This window comes from Bactrocera tryoni, unplaced genomic scaffold (assembly GCF_016617805.1).
Source record: "Bactrocera tryoni isolate S06 unplaced genomic scaffold, CSIRO_BtryS06_freeze2 scaffold_7, whole genome shotgun sequence".
Taxonomy (NCBI): Eukaryota; Metazoa; Arthropoda; class Insecta; order Diptera; family Tephritidae; genus Bactrocera; species Bactrocera tryoni.
Genome location: NW_024396366.1, coordinates 17,152,498 through 17,173,771, shown reverse-complemented (window position 1 = coordinate 17,173,771; position 21,274 = coordinate 17,152,498). Strand labels below are relative to the sequence as shown.

The window sequence follows — 21,274 nt, the reverse complement described above, 5'->3', positions numbered from 1 at the left end:
TATATTCTGGCCTAGGGCAACACTAAGTGTTGCCAGGTGCAATCTGACATTTCCACTGGAAAGTTTGACATTTTTTAGCGTAAGATCACTCAGAACGTTTTGTCATTTAATAGTGAATTGTTTTATTTACAGGGAATTAAAAAAGTCGTCGCGACCAAAAAATGGAATTAACTCGTGAACATTTTCGTGCGATCATTTTTCACAACTTTCGACGTGGATTATCACGACAAGAGTGCATCGATGAACTAAAACTTTTGTATGGCTATGAAGCACTATCCTATAGCACTGTTAAAAACTGGTACAACGAATTCAATCGTGGCCGACGCTCGTTCAAAGACGAATTTCGTGAAGGTCGTCCAAAAACAGCCGTTGTGCCAGAAAACATCGATGCCGTACGTGAACTGATAATGCAAGACCGTCATGTAACATACCTTCAGATAGAGGCATGCCTATGCATTTCTCCCACCAGCATACATTCGATATTGCATGAACACCTGGCCGTAAAAAAGGTTTGTTCTCGTTGGATCCCGTACAATTTGACAATCGCTCAAAAAAGGCTCGTGTGGATTGGTGTAAAGAAATCTGAAAAAATACGATCGCGGTGCTTCAAAAGACGTTTATAAGATCGTCACAGGTGACGAATCATGGATCTATTGCCTACATGCCTATTTACATTGTTAGGCCAGAAATATTTATAGCAACCTACGTACAAAAATAAATTTTTGTATGGAAGATTTTTTATTTGACAATAATATATATGTAATTATATCACATAATAAATGTATTCTTAATTCTTCCAGATATGTTATTATTTGTTAATATTAATACAGATAATTATGGATAATTAAGATTGTAAGCTATGGATAATTAATCCAACCTTAGTTAACTGATGGGTAGGTAAATCTAGGTAGAAGGTAGTTTTACATACATAATTGTCCTATTTCAGAACCCTAATTAACTGATAGGAAGGTACAAAACAAAACCTAGGTAATAAACGAAGTTGGAAGGTTAGGTAAAGTGTAAAGGATTTTACATATCTTCTTCTTCTTAATTGGCGTAGACACCGCTTACGCGATTATAGCCGAGTTAACAACAGCGCGCCAGTCGTTTCTTCTTTTCGCTGCGTGGCGCCAATTGGATATTCCAAGCGAAGCCAGGTCCTTCTCCACTTGGTCCTTCCAACGGAGTGGGAGGTCTTCCTCTTCCTCTGCTTCCTGGCGGCGGTGTTGCTGCTTCGAATACTTTCAGAGCTGGAGAGTTTCATCCATCCGGACAACATGACCTAGCCAGCGTAGCCGCTGTCTTTTAATTCCCTGAACTATGTCAATGTCGTCATATATCTCGTACAGCTCATCGTTCCATCGGATGCGATATTCGCCGTGGCCAATGCGCAAAGGACCATAAATCTTTCGCAGAATTTTTCTCTCGAAAACTCGTAACGTCGACTCATCGGTTGCTGACATCGCCCAAGCCTCTGCACCATATAGCAGGACGGGAATTATGAGCGACTTATAGAGTTTTGCTTTTGTTCGTCGAGAGAGGACTTTACTTTTCAATTGCCTACTCAGTCCGAAGTAGCACCTGTTGGCAAGAGCAATCCTGCGTTGGATTTCCAGGCTGACATTATTAGTGGTGTTAATACTGGTTCCTAAATAGACGAAATTATCTACAACTTCAAAGTTATGACTGTCAACAGTGACGTGAGAGCCAAGTCGCGAGTGCGACGACTGTTTGTTTGATGACAGGAGATATTTCGTTTTGCCATCGTTCACTACCAGACCCATTTTCTGTGCTTCCTTGTCCAGCCTAGAGAAAGCAGAACTAACGGCGCGGGTGTTGAGGCCGATGATATCAATATCGTCGGCATACGCCAACAGCTGTACACTCTTATAGAAGATGGTACCTTCTCTGTTTAGTTCTGCAGCTCGAACTATTTTCTCCAGGAGCAGGTTGAAGAAGTCGCACGATAGGGAGTCGCCTTGTCTGAAACCTCGTTTGGTATCGAACGGCTCGGAGAGGTCCTTCCCGATCCTGACGGAGCTTTTCGTGTTGTTCAACGTCAGTTTACACAGCCGTATTAGTTTTGCGGGGATACCAAATTCAGACATTGCGGCATAAAGGCAGCTCCTTTTCGTGCTGTCGAAGGCAGCTTTGAAATCGACGAAGAGGTGGTGTGTGTCCATTCTCCTTTCACGGGTCTTTTCCAAGATTTGGCGCATGGTGAATATCTGGTCGGTTGTTGATTTTCCAGGTCTGAAGCCACACTGATAAGGTCCAATCAGTTTGTTGACGGTGGGCTTTAATCTTTCACACAATACGCTCGATAGAACCTTATATGCGATGTTGAGGAGGCTAATCCCACGATAGTTGGCGCAGATTGTGGGGTCTCCTTTTTTATGGATTGGGCATAGCACACTTAAATTCCAATCGTTGGGCATGCTCTCGTCCGACCATATTTTACAAAGAAGCTGATGCATGCTCCCTATTAGTTCTTCGCCGCCGTGTTTGAATAGCTCGGCCGGTAGTCCGTCGGCCCCTGCAAATGCGTCTCGCTTCCCTCTTCAACTCTCGGTATCTATCCCATCCCGCACGTGTAGTGGGCGATCGTAACGTTGCGAGGTAGGCAGCCTGTTTTCTCTGCGCTGCGACACGGCACTCTTCGTCGTACCAGCTGTTCTTTTGCACTTTCCGAAAACCAATGGTTTCGGTTGCAGCTGTACGTAAGGAGTTTGAAATGCCGTCCCACAGTTCCCTTATACCGAGTTGTTGACGAGTGCTCTCAGAGAGCAGGAGTGCAAGCCGAGTAGAGAATCGTTCGGCTGTCTGTTGTGATTGCAGCTTTTCGACGTCGAACCTTCCTTGTGTTTGTTGGCGTGCGTTTTTTGCTGCACAGAGGCGAGTGCGAATCTTAGCTGCAACAATATAGTGGTTCGAGTCGATGTTAGGACCTCGGAGCGCACGCACATCTAAAACACTGGAGACGTGTCTTCCATCTATCACAACATGATCGATCTGGTTGGTAGTTTTTCGACCCGGAGACAGCCAGGTAGCTTGATGAATCTTTTTGTGCTGGAATCTAGTACTACAGATAACCATATTTCGGGCCCCGGCGAAGTCAATCAGCCTCAACCCATTTGGGGATGTTTCGTCGTGGAGGCTGAATTTACCGACCGTAGTGCCAAATATACCTTCTTTGCCCACCCTGGCGTTAGGAGTCGCCAAGCACGATTTTGACATCGTGGCGGGGCAGCTCTCATAAGCGCGCTCCAAGCGCTCATAGAAGGCATCTTTGGTCACATCGTCCTTCTCTTCCGTCGGGGCGTGGGCGCAAATCAGCGATATGTTGAAGAACCTCGCTTTGATGCGGATTGTATGCTAGACGTTCATTCACCGAGTGAATGATAGTACTCGGCGACGGAGTCTCTCTCCCACCACCACGAATCCAACACCAAACTTGCGCTCCTTTATATGGCCACTGTAGTAAATGTCACAAGGACCTACTCGTCTCTGTCCTTGTCCCGTCCATCGCATTTCTTGGACGGCGGTGATGTCAGCCTTTATTTTTGCGAGGACATCAACCAGCTGGGCAGCGGCACCTTCCCAATTAAGGGTCCGGACATTCCAGGTGCATGCCCTTAAATCGTAGTCCTTATTCCGTTTGCCATGGTCGTCATCAAAAGGGGGGTCTCTCATCCGAGGCTGTTTTAACATTTTCATTGGTATTGTTTTTTTACGTGGCGGGTCCCAAGCCCAGCGCACAACCCTTGTAGGGAATGTTTCGCCTTCTCACTTTAGCTCGCCTTCGAACGGCTGTTCTTAGGCTACCCAGAGGATACTTGGTCAAAGACCGGAAGTAGTGAGCTGCTTGAGCCATGTGTAAAAGAATCGTTTCTGGCCACTCCCAAGTGAATGGCGATCAGAGAACTTTCCTCACTTGCGTGAACTTCTACACATGACTCCATCCTCCAGATTTTACATATAGGGTTCTAAAAAATTTTATAAATAGGGTACAAACACATCGGATTACTTCAATTATTTATTATTAATTTTTAACTGTAAAATCTTTTGTATATTTTTTATTGGTATAAATATTTTGTATTAATATATAAAAATGCCAAGAGTATTTAGGCAGTCGCAAGAACAAAGACGTCGCAATGCTTTGATTCGAAGCCGACAACAATATAGCCAAAATTTAGAAATAAATCGACTGAGGAGCGCCGTAATGAAGAGAGAATTCGGGACAGTTCTGCACTTCCCAATAGACGGAAAAACTACTTTACAAAGCTGCGGAGCAGGAACGCAACATCACGCAACGTTTAATTAAGCGAACGAGTCAAGATTATAGGGTAGCGGAGCAGGAGCGCGACACAATAGGACATTCAATCAGGCGCTTGAATCCGGAATATAGAGCTGAGGAGCAAGAGCGCGACTCAGTAGCACATTTAAACAGGCGTTTGAATCCGGAGTATGGAGCTGAGGAGCAGGGACGCAACACCGCCGAACATTCAACTAGACGGACCAATCGAGATAGAGAGCAGCGGAGCAGGAGCGCGACACAATAGGACATTCTTTCAGGCGGTTGAACATAGAGCTCAGGAGCGCGACACAATGGAATGTTCTGTACGACGCCAGAATCCAATAACCGGAGAAGAAGAAAGGCAACGAGATGCAGCATTGAGGAGAAGTCGTGCAGGAAATCCAATAAGAAGACGTCGTGAACAAATTTTAAATTCTTCTCAAAGAACAGTGACACGCCAGCAAATCAGGCAACAAGTAGTAAACGAGTAGGGATCAACGTTGGAAAGATTACGTTTCCATAGGTCGGATCCCGCAAATCGTCAGTTGGAAAGCGAAAGGCAAGCCAAGAGGAATATCAGAAGACGTCGTGAACTTTCTCTTGATGCACTGCTAGAAGAACAAGCATGTCAACGTCGAGCTGCCAATACCTTTGATATGTACGCATTGTTAATAAAAAAAAGAGCCCACAGAAATATGCGTGTGTTGTGGGGGCACTTGGTTCCCTCACCAAGTAAAAAAGCTATAAAAACGTTAAACCTCATCAAAGTTCACGCACTCGGAAGATGCTAGAAAAGTTTTTTACTTGTCATCGAAATTTTCATCTTCTGACCAAAAATACAATTTTTGCAGCACCTGCTATCGGATTGTCAAACAAGGTAAAATACCAAATATCTGGCTCTCAAAAGGATTTCAGTTTCCTAACATTCCGGACTGTCTTCAGGACTTAACGTGTCTGAAAGAAGGGCTTATATCCTCGAGAAAACAATTTATGCACATCATATCCTTTGGATAAGGGCGACAATGTGCTATTCGTGGAGCAGTAACAAATATCCCGATTTCTGTTGTAGAGACAGTCACCATGCCGCCACGAAGATTTGACAACAGCCATAATATTCAAGTGCACCTGAAACGTCGCTTGGAATATCAGCAAAATTGTATGACGGAGACAGAGCTCTACGTCAAGCACAATATTCAAATGTCAAGTGATTGGCCGGCATATGTAGCAAACGAAGAAACTGTGCCATTTATTGCAGATCCTGCAGATGAGGTAGCAGTAAGAGACCTGCTTAATGCCCGCCAGGAAAATGTACAGGAAATGGAAGAGGAATTAAATCCAGGTGACCAGAAAACTTTTATAGACAATGAAACCATTGAAAACAGATCGATTGAACGGGTTGCAATGGCACCAGGGTAAGGTAGATGCCCAAGAGATTCCGCTAAACTCTGAAATTGTTACAAAACGGACTGTTTGAAGTACATTTAGTAGTCCGTTACTACTACAGAATTGAATTTTAGTATAAGGGATCGCCACATTGTCATGGCGTACTGGTTAAGCGATGCACGGCAATTGGAAAGTGATGGAATCATCAACACAACTGAAGTTGAAACTTTCATCGACCGAGACATTACGACTGATGGGAATGATTTTACAGGAATTTATTCAGTACCAAAAGCACAGACGTGGTCGAGCATGCCTAAGAGACCTGTATGGAAAACCAGTGTGCCGATTCAATATGACATATCCGCCGATGCCGCAAGGAATTCTTTTCCCCTTGAAAACTGCAGCACCTCGAAAACAAATTTGTAAACGAATCAGAAATATCGGCTCAAGAAGCAGCTTATAATATTTAGGGACTGCATTTATCGGAAGCCAGTAATGAATAGATATTTATAAATATAATACATCACATCCAAACAATCGAGTAAGGATGCTAAAGCCCAGACGTGAATTGAATGCTTTACAGAAGAATTCTACAGATATACATATATGTACCGAGTGTACTGCAGCACTACTCTCAAAGACTCGATCAAATGGAAGAACTATGCTTAGCAGATTTTGCAGCATGGTTCAGATTTTCCAAAACAAGTAGGAATATTTCTGTTATAATGAAGAATACAATGAAGTAGAAAAGCTCGGATGACACGACAGCTGCACTTCTAATAGCATTATAAGATGGATCAGGATTTTTAAGGAAAAAGAAACAAGCACTTATTCTGCGCTGGAAACGATTTAACTTTGAAAATTCAACAGCTGATCTCTTCAGAGAAATTACCATGATGTTTCATCCATGGAGAAATGAGGACACCGAGCTCTTAAATAATGATGTCGAGAGTATTTCCAACGCTCACAGGGAGCAAATTGAGCAGAATAGCGAGATACCCAACGAAGCCATCAATCTCTTTTATTCAAATGCTAGAGCAAATAATTTCATTATAACAAAACTGACGAACACGATGACCGACAAGTTTATTTCGACTGCGAAGGATACAACTAAGTAAAGTTCCGTCAAGTTCCTTAACATACACAGCCTACGGCATACATATTAGAAGTTGTGAAGGGTTTCATGACATCAGAAACACAAAGAATGTAACAGTCAACATAAGCACGAGTGATAGATTAGTTAATAGTGCTACAGGGGAATTAACGCAGGTGGATACCGAACCGCCTGGACCTGAAAGCACAGTGGTGCAACTATGGATGAAATTCGCAGAATCAAAAGTTGGAAGCTTTGCACGTTCCAAGCAGCCTCATATTCGCAATGCAGATTGGACACCAATCATAAGCGTGGTTCGATCATTCCAATACAAGCGAAACGAGCAAATAACCATTGAACGTAGACAATTCCCTGTCATTCCAGCTGAAGCCATCACGATACATAAAAGCCAAGGTGGAACATATGCTCAAGTTGCGGTTCATCTAGAGCGTAGAGTTAGCATGTCAGCTTTATATGTAGGAAGTAGCAGAGCCACAAATGCTAATGGATTATATATAAACGGGAAATTTTCTCCTCCGAACTCATTTGGGCAGCAGGATATAATTAAAACTCAACTTAATAGATTGAGGACTGAAAGTGCATTGACGACATGCTACAGAATTTTAGCCGAAAAATCGGAATAACGTCTCGATATTTATTACAAAAATGTAAGGAGTCTAAACAAGCGCATTGCGGATATCAGATCAAAAAAACGGATTTGTTCTGCTGATATTCGGTGCTTTGCTAAGCCTTGAGCTTTATCTCAAGAAGAATTTCCAATAGAGGGCTATAATGTTATTGCTCGCCTTGATGGAGAAACAAGGTCATCCCGTCGACGCCCGGCCAACGACCTTATAATATACTCTAAACAAGATCGGTGCCCAGATCTTTCAGAAGTAACATTCTCAAGGAACGTCACGGGTTCAGCAAACGTTTCCCAACTATTAAACAGTTTCTTTATCACTTGTTTACAGGAACCCCACGTATAGACTGGCAGAATTTAGGGAGCAAGTGGTAAATAAAAGCCTAACAGCAACTAATAATTTAGAGGCTCCATTACAACAGTTGGGATTTCAATCTGCAGTGGACAACGCCGCCACAACAAAACAGCAAACAGCAATAGATTGGGTATGAGCAAACATGGATCTAGCAGCGACTTCATGTATCACACATGAAACACCATATGTGACCTGGTCTACGGAAAGGGGGCTTAGGTGTCAAAAAAAGGAGAACAATTAATGAGATAACGAGAAACTGACGATTATTTTTAACAGCTTTTCCCAGAAAACTAGTTTTCGCACGTTAGCTCCCTTTTCGTAGACCAGGTCACATATAGTGATCATGACGGAATATTTTTAAGTTTTAGAAAATATATATGTTATATATGTAGATATATGTTAGATTCAATATTAATATAACTTAAAATAATAATATTAGGTGTAAGTCATAGATATGAGTAATGTAATTTATATAGCATAAGTATGTATTATAGAAAAATAAATATATATTATATTTGTTCTGTGGTTTTATAAAACAAACTGTAAATATATCTAGATGATATACATATATGTATGTAAAAATATATAAATATTATAACTTTTTTCCATTAAGTTTATATTACTAATAAATCTTCTTAAAATTTTACGTAACTATAAACGTCTAAAAGATCCATTTTCTTTATTAAATAACCTTAATGTTTCTAGCAAATAACCTGGCTAAAAAGAACTAGTAAAATGTTTTCTTTTGGATGAAAACCACTGGCCGGTTACGTCTTTAGATTTACTTAAACACATAGTTACTAAAAGAAATGCACTTGTGAAGGGTATATTAGCTTCGGTGCAGCCGAAGTTAATGTTTTTTCTTGTTTCGGTTAGCAACATCTATCAGATTTCAAATGAACTTTGTTGAAGTTCGCAATACCAAAAAAAAAGTTTGGTTGATCTGATGTTGAATTGCCTTTTCTTCAATTCCACCAAGTCGGGTTGAAAACAGCAATAGGTACATTATACGCGATGTTGGAATTTGCAAAGCATACTTAAATTTCAATTGTCGAGCATGTTTTCGTCCAGCGATGTTTGGATTTCTGATTTGCGCCCACGCCCCGACGGAAGAGAAGGACGATGTGAGCAATACGCACCCTCTCCTTTGCAGCAAACAACGCACGTCACATAACACCAAGAAGGTTTGTCGTCTCGCAGCGGAGAGAAAACAGACTGCCACGAAAATTTTACGGAAGGAGGCGGCGACTAATAGAAAGTTTCAAGGAAAGAAGAAAAAGGAGCTGCCTGTACGCCGCGATGTCTGAATTTGGTATCCCCGCAAAACAAAAAGGGCTGTGTAAACTGCCGTTGAGCAATACCAAAAGCTCCGTCAGGATCGGGATGGTCCTCTCCGAGCCCTTCGAACTTCTTCAATCTGCTCTTGGAGGAAATAATTTGATCTTCAAAACTTAGTCAAGCAGGTACAATCGTCTATAAGAGTGTACAGCTGCTGGCGTATGCCGATGATATTTATTTTATTGGCCTCAACGCCCTCGCCGTTAGTTCTGCTTTCTCCAGACTGGATAAGGAAGCAAAGCAGATAGTCTGGCAGTGAACGAGAGCAAGACGAAATATTTCCTGTCATCAAACAAACAGCCGTCGCACCCGCGACTAAGCTCCCACGTCATTGTTGACAGTCATAACTTCGAAGTTGTAGACTATATTGGAACCAGCATTAACAGAAACCACAATGTCAGCTTCGAAATCCAGCGCAGAAAAACTCTTGCCACTTATGCTACTTTGGACTGTGTAAGCAATTGAGAAGTAAAGTTCTCTCTCGACTAACAAAAACAAAACTCTATAAGTTACTCATTATTCCCGTCCTGCTATTTGGTGCAGAGGAATGGACGATGACAACATCTGATGAGTTAGCCTTAGGAGCTTTCGAGAGAAAAGTTCTACTAAAGATTTATGGACGACAATGACATAGTTCAGTGAATTAAAAGACAGCGGCTACGATGGCTAAGTCATGTCGTACGTATGGACGAAAACACTCCAGATCTGAAAGTATTCGACGCAATACCCGTAGGGGGAAGCAGAGGAAGAGGACGACCACGTTGCGAAAAGAAGAAACGACTGGCGCGCTGTTGTTAACTCGGCTATAATCACGTAAGCGGTGTCTTCGCCAGTAAAGAAGAAGAAGAAGTAAAAAAATCGTTTTCTTTACTAATTTGCGTGAACTTCTACACATGGCTCCATCCCCCAATTCAGTACCATATATGATATATTTCGGTTTAGTTTTATCGCCTTTATCATTTTTGCTCGACGACGTTGTTCTGCGGCTTTGATATTTTTTGTATAATCAGTGTAACCGTTAAATATTATAGTAACGTTGTGAGCAACGTGTCTACGAACATACTGACTGTAACAGGTATCCTTCATCGATGATGTAGGAAGCATTTGCACATTCGATATCAGTGTTCACACATTCAAAGTAATCATAAATTACTGACTTCTGTGTGTCATACGCTCTGTCTTACGCATTCCAATTGCATCAAAGAGCGATAAAGGGTAAAGGGCTAATTCGTACTCGAAAAATTTTTCAAGCCCATCTTCAAATGTCTTCGTAATACTCATACGTTGAAATAATAATACAGGATCTATTCGGACCTTCTCATCGTGAATCTGCATGGTATTGTTCACAGTTCCACAACTCAATTTATCAGAACATGTGAAAAATCCCCGTGTATATCTCTCGAAAACCTCAGGATCATCAATCAAGTTTTCCAGTAGTAGCATATCTTGTAGATATAAATGTGCAGATGCGTGGAAGTAAGGAAGCATTTCTCGAATCTCCCATACGCTCTGCTCATATAAACTCCTTAGCAATTGATACCATGGAAAAATATTGCGTCAACAATTTTGCAGTTGGTCCACGTTGTTCATTTTCCTTTAATTTTGATTGAACTGCTCAAGTAATGAGCAGCCATCTCATCGCCATTCTCAATATCAACTTACGAAATTATGTTATCTATTATAAGGTCTACAGTATCTTGTAGATTAGCATGCATCTTTTCATCGATGACAAGTTCTTCTGATATTATTGTTGCTAAAGTGAGATGGAGTAATGTGTGTGCTCTAACTAATAAATTAGTGGCATTAATCAAAGAGAGCACCTCTTTTATACCACTTCCCTCCATAATATGACCAACTGCACCAAAAAAAGGCATGAGTAAATGAAAACCTCCACTTTCTACGATCTTCGATACCTCAGATCTTTCAGGTGCTGCTGATACGATTTCTCGAGCTTTTGCATACAAAGGCTGATCAAATAGTTGGTCTGGCAACTTTTCTCGTGTGCAGCTGTGCTTTCGTGCTCTTAGAAATTTGTTTAACTTATTTAATTTATATAACATTTAAAACTTTGTGGTGAAATTATCTGAATTAAGTGATCCGTTAAGATAAGTATCACTGTTATATTGTTCTATTAAAACAATTCAAATTTGCTCTAGTTGTGTGTTGGCTAATTTTTGTTTATGTGCTACATTTTAAATAGTGCAATTGTTAGTGTGAATTTATATTGCTTACTTAAATTTCTTTCTTGTTTTTATTCGTTTCCAGCTTTGTCCACAACTGTTTACGAGTTTCTTACTTTTCGTGTGTTACAGTGCATCTCAAACTGGTCGCTACATTGGTTGTTACCTTTGATAACCAACTATTTTTATTGCATTCATTTGTTATAAATATTTTTGTCATTGACCTTTTTACTTTTATTATTTAACATTTTTTATATTTTTATTCAATATTGTTTTTGTTCATTATGACTTGTAACTTTCCGAAATGCTCTGTGAAAGGCGAGTCGGAACGCTTTGTTTCTTGCTGGCTTTGTGATGGGCTTGCCCATCTTAAATGTGCTGGACTGACAGATAGGATATTTGATTCTGTTGCTGACAGTAAGGGCTTTCGCTGGTCTTAAAATGCAGACCAACAGAAATTGAATTGCATAAAATTTTTAGGCAAGCGCGCAATGGTTTCAAGGAGATTGGTCGTGAGCTTGAAACCCTCAATGAAAAATTTAGGTATTATGAAACGTTCTTTCAATCATTTTAATGCCTAAATGTGCAGGAAGAGAACCCAAAACCTTCATCTAAACGTAAACGTCCGTCTGATGAAGATACCATTGTATCTTTCTTAAAAAGAATGTCCCCACCCACTATTGACCTCATCAATTTTGCATACCCTTGTCCTCAAGGAGAGAAGGTTCCGTCTGATCAGGACAGAGAGAAAACTGTTACTGAACACGGTAAGCGGAAAACTTCTCAAGATCAGCCTCCAAATACCTCCAAGTCAGCTAATAAAAACTTAGTTGTAATACCGCGGAAAAAGGCAATTTTTATCTCGACCACGTTAAACGTTATATCTCGTCGAAATTAAAAACGGTAGATACAGACATCCGTAAATTTAATTTCAAATACAACAGGGATATTTCCTCGTTTAAGATCGACGTATCCGCTGACAATTTTCAATTGATACTTGACAACTCATTCTGGCCATCTAGGGTCTTTGTGTGTGAATTCGAGCACAAACGTGATAAGACCCCTGTAGTTATCACTAAAATGCCAAGAAATCCCGTGGATACAAAAAACTAATTAACAATAATTCGCTGATTATTTATTATCAAAATGTTAGAGGGCTTAATACAAAACTTACTGATTTGTATTTAAATAGCATTCATTGTAACTTTAAAATCATTGCTTTCACAGAAACTTGGTTAAAGCCCCACATTTTTGATAATGAAATATTCAACAGCGAATTCGAAATCTTTAGATATGACCGGCGGAACAGAAAAGGATGTGGTGACTTGTTTGCTGTTCATTCTTCAATTCCATCTGAAGAAGTCGATGTTCCGTATGCAGACTTCATAGAATTTAAGTGCATTCGTATTTGCGCTAATAGTTTGGTAAGCTCTTAGATCTAGTGATCCTTTGGTTCGGCCAGAGGACTCGTATCATGAACATCAATTAACATCGAAATCATAGCCAACTTTGCTCATAATAATACACAAGACCTTTGTTTTCGGTTCAACCTTGCGAAAGCTAATTTTAAGAAGATTAATTACGAACTTTCTAAAATAACTTGGCCAGATTACAGTGGCAATATTGAATTTAGTGCTTCCTAATTTAATGAAACTATTTTAAGCTTATTTGAAAAATATGTTCCGAAGTGTGTTGTTACTCGAAAAATGAGTTCTAATTTATGGTTTTCAAAAGAAATATGTAAATTAAAAAATAGAAAATCTCGTGCTTTTAAACTTTTTAAAAAAACTGGTTTAGTTGCTGACTATTCAAAATGTTCTAAATTGCGTCGACAATTCGTTGAACTTAACAAAATATGTTATAATAATTATATAAATAAAGTAAAAAATAATATTATACGTAATCCAAAATTGTTTTATGGTTTCGTCAACTCTAAACGCAGGAATTCTAATTTTCCGTCCGTAATGAAATATAAGTTTAGTATGTCTAGTGACAATTACGCCGTTTCTAATATGTTCACTGAATTCTTTAGGTCCAATTACTCTCCAAAATCTCCAAAAAATGTTCCGCATCAGCACAACTTATATCCGATTTCTGTCATTAATGCACCTACCATTTCCGAGGCAGACGTCTTATATCAGTCAATTATGTTAGAACAATCATACAATTATGACCCAGATATGATTCCCTCATGATTTCTTAAGAAATGTGCCGAATATACATACCAACCCCTAACAAAACTATTTAATTCATCTCTTATGCAAGGCTTATTTCCATTCATATGGAAAAAGTCATTTACAATTCCTTTGCATAATAGTGGATTTAGGTCATCTATTGAAAATTATAGGGGAATAGCAAAGTTGTCTGCAATAACAACAAATCATATTTAACGATACTTTTCCTGATATAATCAATGTTCCTTCAAGCGTTCCTCAAGGTAGCCATCTTGGTCCAATTCTGTTCTTGTTATTTATAATGACATATCTCTGTTGTTAAGTTTTCAAAAGTTTTATTATAATGTATGTATGCTGACGATGTAAAATTTTTTAAAACGTATACTTCAAACAGCGAAAGATGTCAGTTGCAAACAGATTTAAACAACCTAGTTTCTTGGTGTGATAGAAATGACATGCCATTAAACCTTAAAAAAATACAAAACAATGTGCTTTTTACGTAGAGCTGTAGACCCTACTTCATACGCAATACAAAATTTTTAGGTTGGAGCAAGTATGCAGTTTTGTTGATCTGGGAGTAACTATGGACTCCAAACTCAATTTTAATCTTCACGCATCTTCCACGGTTTTTAAAGCTAAAGGCGCTCTTAGTTTTGTTAAACGTTGGTCTAAAGAATTTAGAGATCCGCTTACCACATTCTTTTTACATCTCTGGTGAGGCCTATATTGGAGTATGCTTCTGTGATTTGGAACCCTAGTTACCAAGTCCATTCGGATGAGTTAGAATCCGTTCAAAAACAATTTTTACTTTTTGCCTTAAATCATTTGCATTGGATTTCCAGTTTAAATCTTCCCCCTTACACTAACCGTTTAAAACTTATAAATCTCCCGACACTCGCTAGTCGTAGGGAGATGCTTAGTATAATATTTCTTGTAAAACTCATGAATGGGTCAGTCTGTAGCCCATCTCTCTTATCTGATATTAATTTTAACGTTCCCGCTCGCTCTACCAGGCAATTTAGACCCTTACTTTTAAAATTTTCAAGAACAAATTTTGAGTTAAACGAACCATTCCGCCGTATATATCATGATTTCAATTCTCATTCCAGCACATTTGATCTAACAGACTCACTCTTTACCATTAAAAAAATTGTTTTACCTACTCTTAACAAGTAACATTTAAAAATTATAAACTTTAATTCTAACCAAAATGACAATTATCAACAATTTAACTTTGGACAAAGTAGACAAAATAATTCCGAGCAATTTAGCTTTGGACAAAATAGGCAAAATAATTCTCAACAATTTAGAAGATATGATTCAGTCCAACTCCCCTCTTTGGATTGTACCGAAAAAGAAAGACAATTCAATGAAGAAAAATTTGAGAATAGTTATTGACTACAGGAAGCTAAACGAAGTCATCATAGAAGACAAATTTCCAATACCCCATATAGAAACAATACAGCAAACTTGGAAGAGCTCAGTATTTTATAACATTAGATCTTGCAAAAGGCTTTTACCAGGTATTAATAAAAGAAGAAGATAGACTAAAAACAGCTTTCTCTACACCACTTTGAATTTATAAGAATGCCTTTTGGACTAAAGAATGCACCAGCAACTTTCAGTTCTTAGGGAATATATCAACAAGATATGAGTAGTTTATTTAGACGACATCTTTACTTTTAGTTCAAGTATTGAAGAACATACCCAAAATATCAACAAAATATTTTCAGCATTAAGAAAACATAATTTAAAGATTCAGGTAGATAAATGCACATTTTTCGCGAAAACAACTGAATTTCTAATTCTTAATTTCGGCTGTTGAAAGTTTTGTTTCTGTAGCTGAGCAGCTTAAGATCGCAACGCTTAAAACTCTCTTGCCTTTTATGACTCGGCTAATACCGCTCGTTAGCGGATTGCGACGCTCGCGTCGGTTGGGCGGGAGGAGGGTAATCGTTGGGTATTATTATTAAAAATTAATAATGCGTACATCGTGATTATAACATTTTCCATTTTCCAAAGCACAGAGTAAAGTTGTGTAGATAGTACTTACTTGCTGGTTGATGAATGAATGGTGAAAAGAGAATTTCAGGCTTTGAAAAATCCATTATATTACTCGTTAAATGTTCAATGTAACCATTCCAACCAGGTAACTATTAATCTTTCCATTTTCCATACAACCACAACTTTTTTTAGTAAAGATACTGCTGTGCTATGTACTTTCATAATCGAAATTTGTGCAACTATTTTACTATACCCAACTGCACCATCATTCTCACAGACTTTTATCGGTCCATGATCTTTTGCTGCAAAATCTTTGGCTGAAAGGACTTTTCTTACTCGTGATATATATTTTTCGGCTATAACTGCTGCTTTTGGAGTTATAATTTGAATGATACCCATTATGTGGAGCGTTTTATGACCTCTAGAGTATGTACATTGATGTCAGCATTGTCTGCAGCATATTTAATAATTGCTCCATTTTCTGGTGGTAGAATATAAAGTGGACGATGAAGAACTGCTGCTACCTCATACATAGTTTTATTATACGATGCACATAAAACAAAAGATGAAAAAATTTGAGTAAAACGTTTTGATCCAGACCGTCGATGAAAAAACACTGAGAGACCTAGGCCGATTAGGAGCCACTACATAGTACATATTAGTTTCAAGTGTTCCCATTTACATAGTTTATTTTTTCAAAATTATTTGCTCTAACAAATGAGTCAAAGATTCTGGAATATTGATATCTTCGAACATCTGAGTAGGTGGAGGATAACTATCAGTGTCAAACACTATCGACTGAATATCTTCTGGGACGATTGCTGCAGTTGCTTCAAGTATTTTTAAGCACTCTTCCTTTTCATTTTGCCTTTTATTCTCATACCAAGCTTTACTGAGGACGTCATGCTGTTTGTCGATGAAGCAAATAAATGTTGAACTTCCCAATTTCTCAGTTGAAATTGAGACACTCTTCGTCGAAGATGCTGAGCTTTTTTCATTTCAGCCGTTTTATATGCTTCATTGCCACAGAACAAACAGTATTTCTTGAAACAAAAAGACGATTCATTACCTCATGCTCAAGTACGAGGAGGACTAATCCCAGATGTGATAGCTATTTCCGTCTCACGCTGTCTTTTAGCTGCAGCGGCTGCTCTTCTTCAGTACTTGAATCCATTAAAATCTTTAGCCCACGATCAACAACCACAGTTTCAATTTCAGTCAAAGATTCATCGCAAATAAAGCAAACTTCTGTAATTTTTACAAATTTTTGTCACGTACCTGCGAGCATGGAGCATATAAAGCTATGTTCTTATGTCTAACGCAAAAAACTCAAATTTTTTACCATTGACCTCGAATACAAAACAACGCGCAAGCGGGATCGATGGAGACTTTTGACATGTCATTTGTAATGACGGATCCAAGGTCTGGACAAAAATCTAGCTTGTTGGGAATGAATGCAAACTTGAGTCATAATGCAGCCTATTTTGACTGGACTATTCCTATTTTGACTGGAAATTCCTTATTCGCTAAGCTTAACGAACTGAAGTCAGAGATCTGCAATGTGCAAAATAAATTATCCGACAACGGCCAATTCTCTGTCTCGAATGCTCTCTCTGCTGCCTACTTCACTCTCACTGCTGCGACTGTTGTTGGTACAAATGCTTCTACAAACGCTTCTCCGTCTAAAGTTGCTGTTTCTACTTCTGCTGATAATGTGAAGTGCTGAACACATTGAGCGCGACACGACATGGCAGCACGACAGTGAGCTGTAAATGGTGTCGCGAATCCTTTTACATGAACATTTGTAAGAGGGCAGCGACATAACAATGGCCGGCATGTACACAAGACAACACAGCTGTCCATTTTGCATGTACACAATTTCGTTGTGGGCATACTAATACCTTGAACTTCAATGAAATTTTAATATTTTGTTCAAAGTGAAATTTTTTTGCAAAAAATAAGTAAATAGGTAAATTTATTTGTTTTAAATTATCAATTGTTATTAAAAATGATATAACAGAGCTATTTTATGCTTTTATTTGTAAAATAATGTCGGTTTGTAAGAGCTTAGAATAATTTTACATTTCACATATTAGTGGCATCACTCTCTCTACTGTCAACTCTACTGTCGTCCTACTGTCGCTGGAAAATATAAGAATATTTTGAAGTTAGCGAGAGCGACAACTGTCGGACTGCAGTCGTGTAGTCGTGCAGCTGTCTAAATAAATGTGCCCATAAGAACGTGTGTATTTTAATATTTGACAGATGTCGCTTGCAGTCTGTCGCGCTCTATGCGTTCAGCACTTAATGGTACAAATACAGCTCCGTCTAACGTTGCTGTTTCAGTTTCTGCTGGTAATGTCAGTGTGGATTATTGTGCTCCCGCTGCTCGACCTACTGCTGCTCCCAATGCTGTCAAATATGCCAATACATATGCTGACGCTGTTGCTAGGAATATCATCACTCATTCGAAAGCCCATGGCAAAAACAATCCAATAGGTGCTGCTAAACCAGATCGCCACACTGTCGCTGTTAATGCTGCTCAAATAGTTGCGTCTGATGGTTCTTTTAATCTGATCTCTTCTACTTCAATTATTGCTGACGGAAATTTGACGTTAAAGTCACCAGCTGCTTTAACTGTTGTTGACGTTAATGCCAATGTCGTCATACCCAAAAAATGGATTCACTTGTCTGCCTTTAAGAACTCAGTCACTGAAGAAGATATTAATTATATCTTATCGTTATTAAATATGCTAATGTTGATAGATAGCATATTTTATGTTATAAATTTATTAAGATCCATACTAATATCATTAATTTTAAGAAGGTAAACTTTAAGTGAGGAGTGTCCTCATCTTTTTTAATGCCGGTTTCTCTTCTTCAGTTGCGCCCCTTTAATTTTTTTCCAAATGGAGGGGAAAACAACGCTGCAGACTTGTTGATGCACCTATTGATCACAACGTTAATCATGCGTTTTAAGGTGTACTATAAAAATTTATCGGGTATTAGGTGTAAATCAAATATTATTCGAAATTTTTCTTCACAATTGGATTTTGATATTATCGTTTCTGTTGAGACCTGGCTTAATTCTAGTTACTATGATAGTGAATATTTCGATTCAAATTTTTATTATGTCTTACATAAGGATAGAGATCACGAAAAAAACGGCTGTCTTAGGGATGTTGGTGCTCTCCTAGCATTTCATCGCAAACACCGTCCTCATTTAATTATGCTTAATAATGATGATTCTACAAGTATTCTGGACCACCTATGTATTCGGATCAATGATGCTCTGTTCATTGCAGTTTCACACATTCCTCCTAAAAGTCCTCTAAAGTTGTATAAGTTGCATGCAAATAATATTTCCTTGTTGGTATTAAATAAGATGAAAGAAAATAATATTTGTGTTCTGCTTCATTGCCTCCAATTTTTCGTCTTCTCAAGAGTTATTTCTCTTTGATAGCTTGCTTAGTCTCAATCTGATTGAAGTCAACTCATATTCAAATAGTCTTGATCGATTTTTTGACTTAGTCTTTCTCAGCGATTATTTAAACTTTATGTTCTTTGCTGGATTCTCTTCAATTACTCCAGCTACCATTCACTATTGTCCGTAAGCTTTTGAGGTGGATACTTATCTTTTCGCTCTTGTCAAACTTATTGACGGGCTTGGTTTTAATTTTTCATTTTGTGATTTCGAACGACTCAACAATCTGCTCATTGAGTTTAAATGGGATGATTTACTTTCTGGTTAGATACAGCTAATAGTTTCTCCATTTTTAAGTAATCAATTCAGCAATTTTGTCGTTATAATATCCCGGTTAAACATATACAACCATATACATAAGTTGCCATGTGTTTATGCGACATCTGGGGGCTTACTCTGTAAAGCGATGCGAAAGACAATGCGATTCGAAAGCCCAATGCGATGCGATAGGCAATTGATACTCTGTTTTGCTTACGCATCACTAACAATGTTGTTCACCTTTGCTTTTTTTTCTTTTTATGTAATAGTTGGCATTACTTCCAAAAATGTCAAAGTATAAACGAGCAAAATAAATAAAATAATAATAATTTAAAACAAATATGATAAATGCTCGTAACTCAACTTAATTAAAACGAACTGTTTGCAAATTAATAAATCCAGTCTTTTATTTCATTGTAATAACGAAAATTAAATTTAAATAATTACAGATTAAATTTGTAGTTTTTAATTCTGTTTCTCGCAGTTATATAGTTATTTAACTTACATTTTCCAGTTTCTCAATTTTTGTTCATCAATTTTTTGTTTATATAGAAATTTTTACTTTTCAAAGGTTAGTCTCCGTTTTTATAATTTATTTCTTTTTTTCAATGTTTTAAAAATGTTTTTTATATTAAAATTTATATCGTTTAACACTTTAATCGAGTTATTGTGGAATATAATTTGGTTTTCGACTTGTTGTTCAAGCAGAGTCTGCTGCATTGTGGTAGTTCCCTGTTTTGTGTATTTTGTTCGGTAGGGTCGGCATTTACCTCCGACATGCTGCTTGTAGCTGCACCGAATGACAAGGTACCACTCATTCCATTTATTGATTCCTCTATTGACAATAACTCACTCACTTGTTGCTCTAACTGTGATAAGGGTATGAAAAGTGAGGGGCCACCTCCAGTTCCCGAAATATTATTTTTGTTTCGTCGCATTTTTGCCTTTAAGTGAATCTTATAGTCTGCCCAAACCTTTAATTGATTACATTTAATCACATTTATAATTTATCTGTGCAATTATTGGAATTACCTTTTTCCACCCCGCAATGTCGCGCAATGGTGGCCCAGCTGCGTTTAAATGGGAAACTAAATTTTTCCATAAATTATTGGAGGTATTTTTGGCGTCTGGTGTTTTTAGTGATCCTTTCGATAAATCGGGATGCGCCTTCATGAAATCCACGAGAATTTCAAATTGCTTTGGTTGAGTTTGTTGTTTTATTTTCGGTGCTTCCCTGTAAATTTGTGCAAAATAGTTCATATGCACGGCGTTATATATTTTAGTAGCAATTAAAACAACTAATTTATATTTGAAACTTACATTTTCAAGCAATGCGACTTCTTTATACTTGTAGCACAAAAATTACGAATATAACGCATGTTTGACAATTGCTTTAGCAAAGCAGAGTACCGCTAATGCGAAAGGGAAAAACTGAATGCGAAAGGGAAAAACTAAATTCGAAAACTTCAAAATTTACTGCGATTGTCGAATTACAGAGTACCAAAATTGAAGATGCGAACATTTTCATATTCGTATCGCATTACAGAGTAACGCCCCTGGTCTTGCGATATTTTGCTACGTCGCACGTCGCAGCACTCATCGCACAAAACCCAAGTACGTATACAACATACCAAAAGGTCACATAACATATCATCCGCACAACCACAGCTGCACCAGAGAACTTAAAGCATAGAGAAGGTGCAAACTGAATTTTGTATGATGTTCGATTTGACGGCTAACAGAGCTGATAGAATTGTAGTAAGGAATTCATCATTTTCGCTTCTATTTAGCAGAAATAAGCACGTTTAATGGCAGAAATATACAGTGACAAGCAAAAGTGAGTGTAAATTAATGCGAGAATAAATAAAGAGAAATGCTTTGAAGAAAAATATACAAAGTCACCCAGATAATGTAAAAAAGCATTCTCTGAGTCACATATGCGGGATTATTTCGTATTATATGAACCATTGTTTTCCGAAAAATGGTAAAAATTTTAATTTTTTTACAAAATAAGGAAAAATTAGGAAAACATAATTTTAATTTTATTTCTCCCTAATTTTATTTA

The 21,274-nt window shown here is 38.1% G+C and overlaps 1 protein-coding gene across 1 annotated transcript in view; it reads right to left on the bottom strand.

The window, feature by feature from the left end:
- The window catches only part of LOC120781817 (carcinine transporter-like), a 401,142-nt gene extending 380,503 nt beyond the window's left edge, over positions 1-20,639 (bottom strand). Inside the window, exons 1-3 of the mRNA XM_040114037.1 lie at positions 20,530-20,639; positions 20,242-20,443; positions 19,980-20,183 (exon numbers count right to left, since the gene is read on the bottom strand). Of these exons, the coding sequence (XP_039969971.1) occupies positions 19,980-20,183; positions 20,242-20,443; positions 20,530-20,588 (465 nt within the window). The 5' untranslated portion in view covers positions 20,589-20,639. The remainder of the gene's footprint in view (positions 1-19,979; positions 20,184-20,241; positions 20,444-20,529) is intronic.
- Positions 20,640-21,274: the final 635 nt, after the last annotated feature.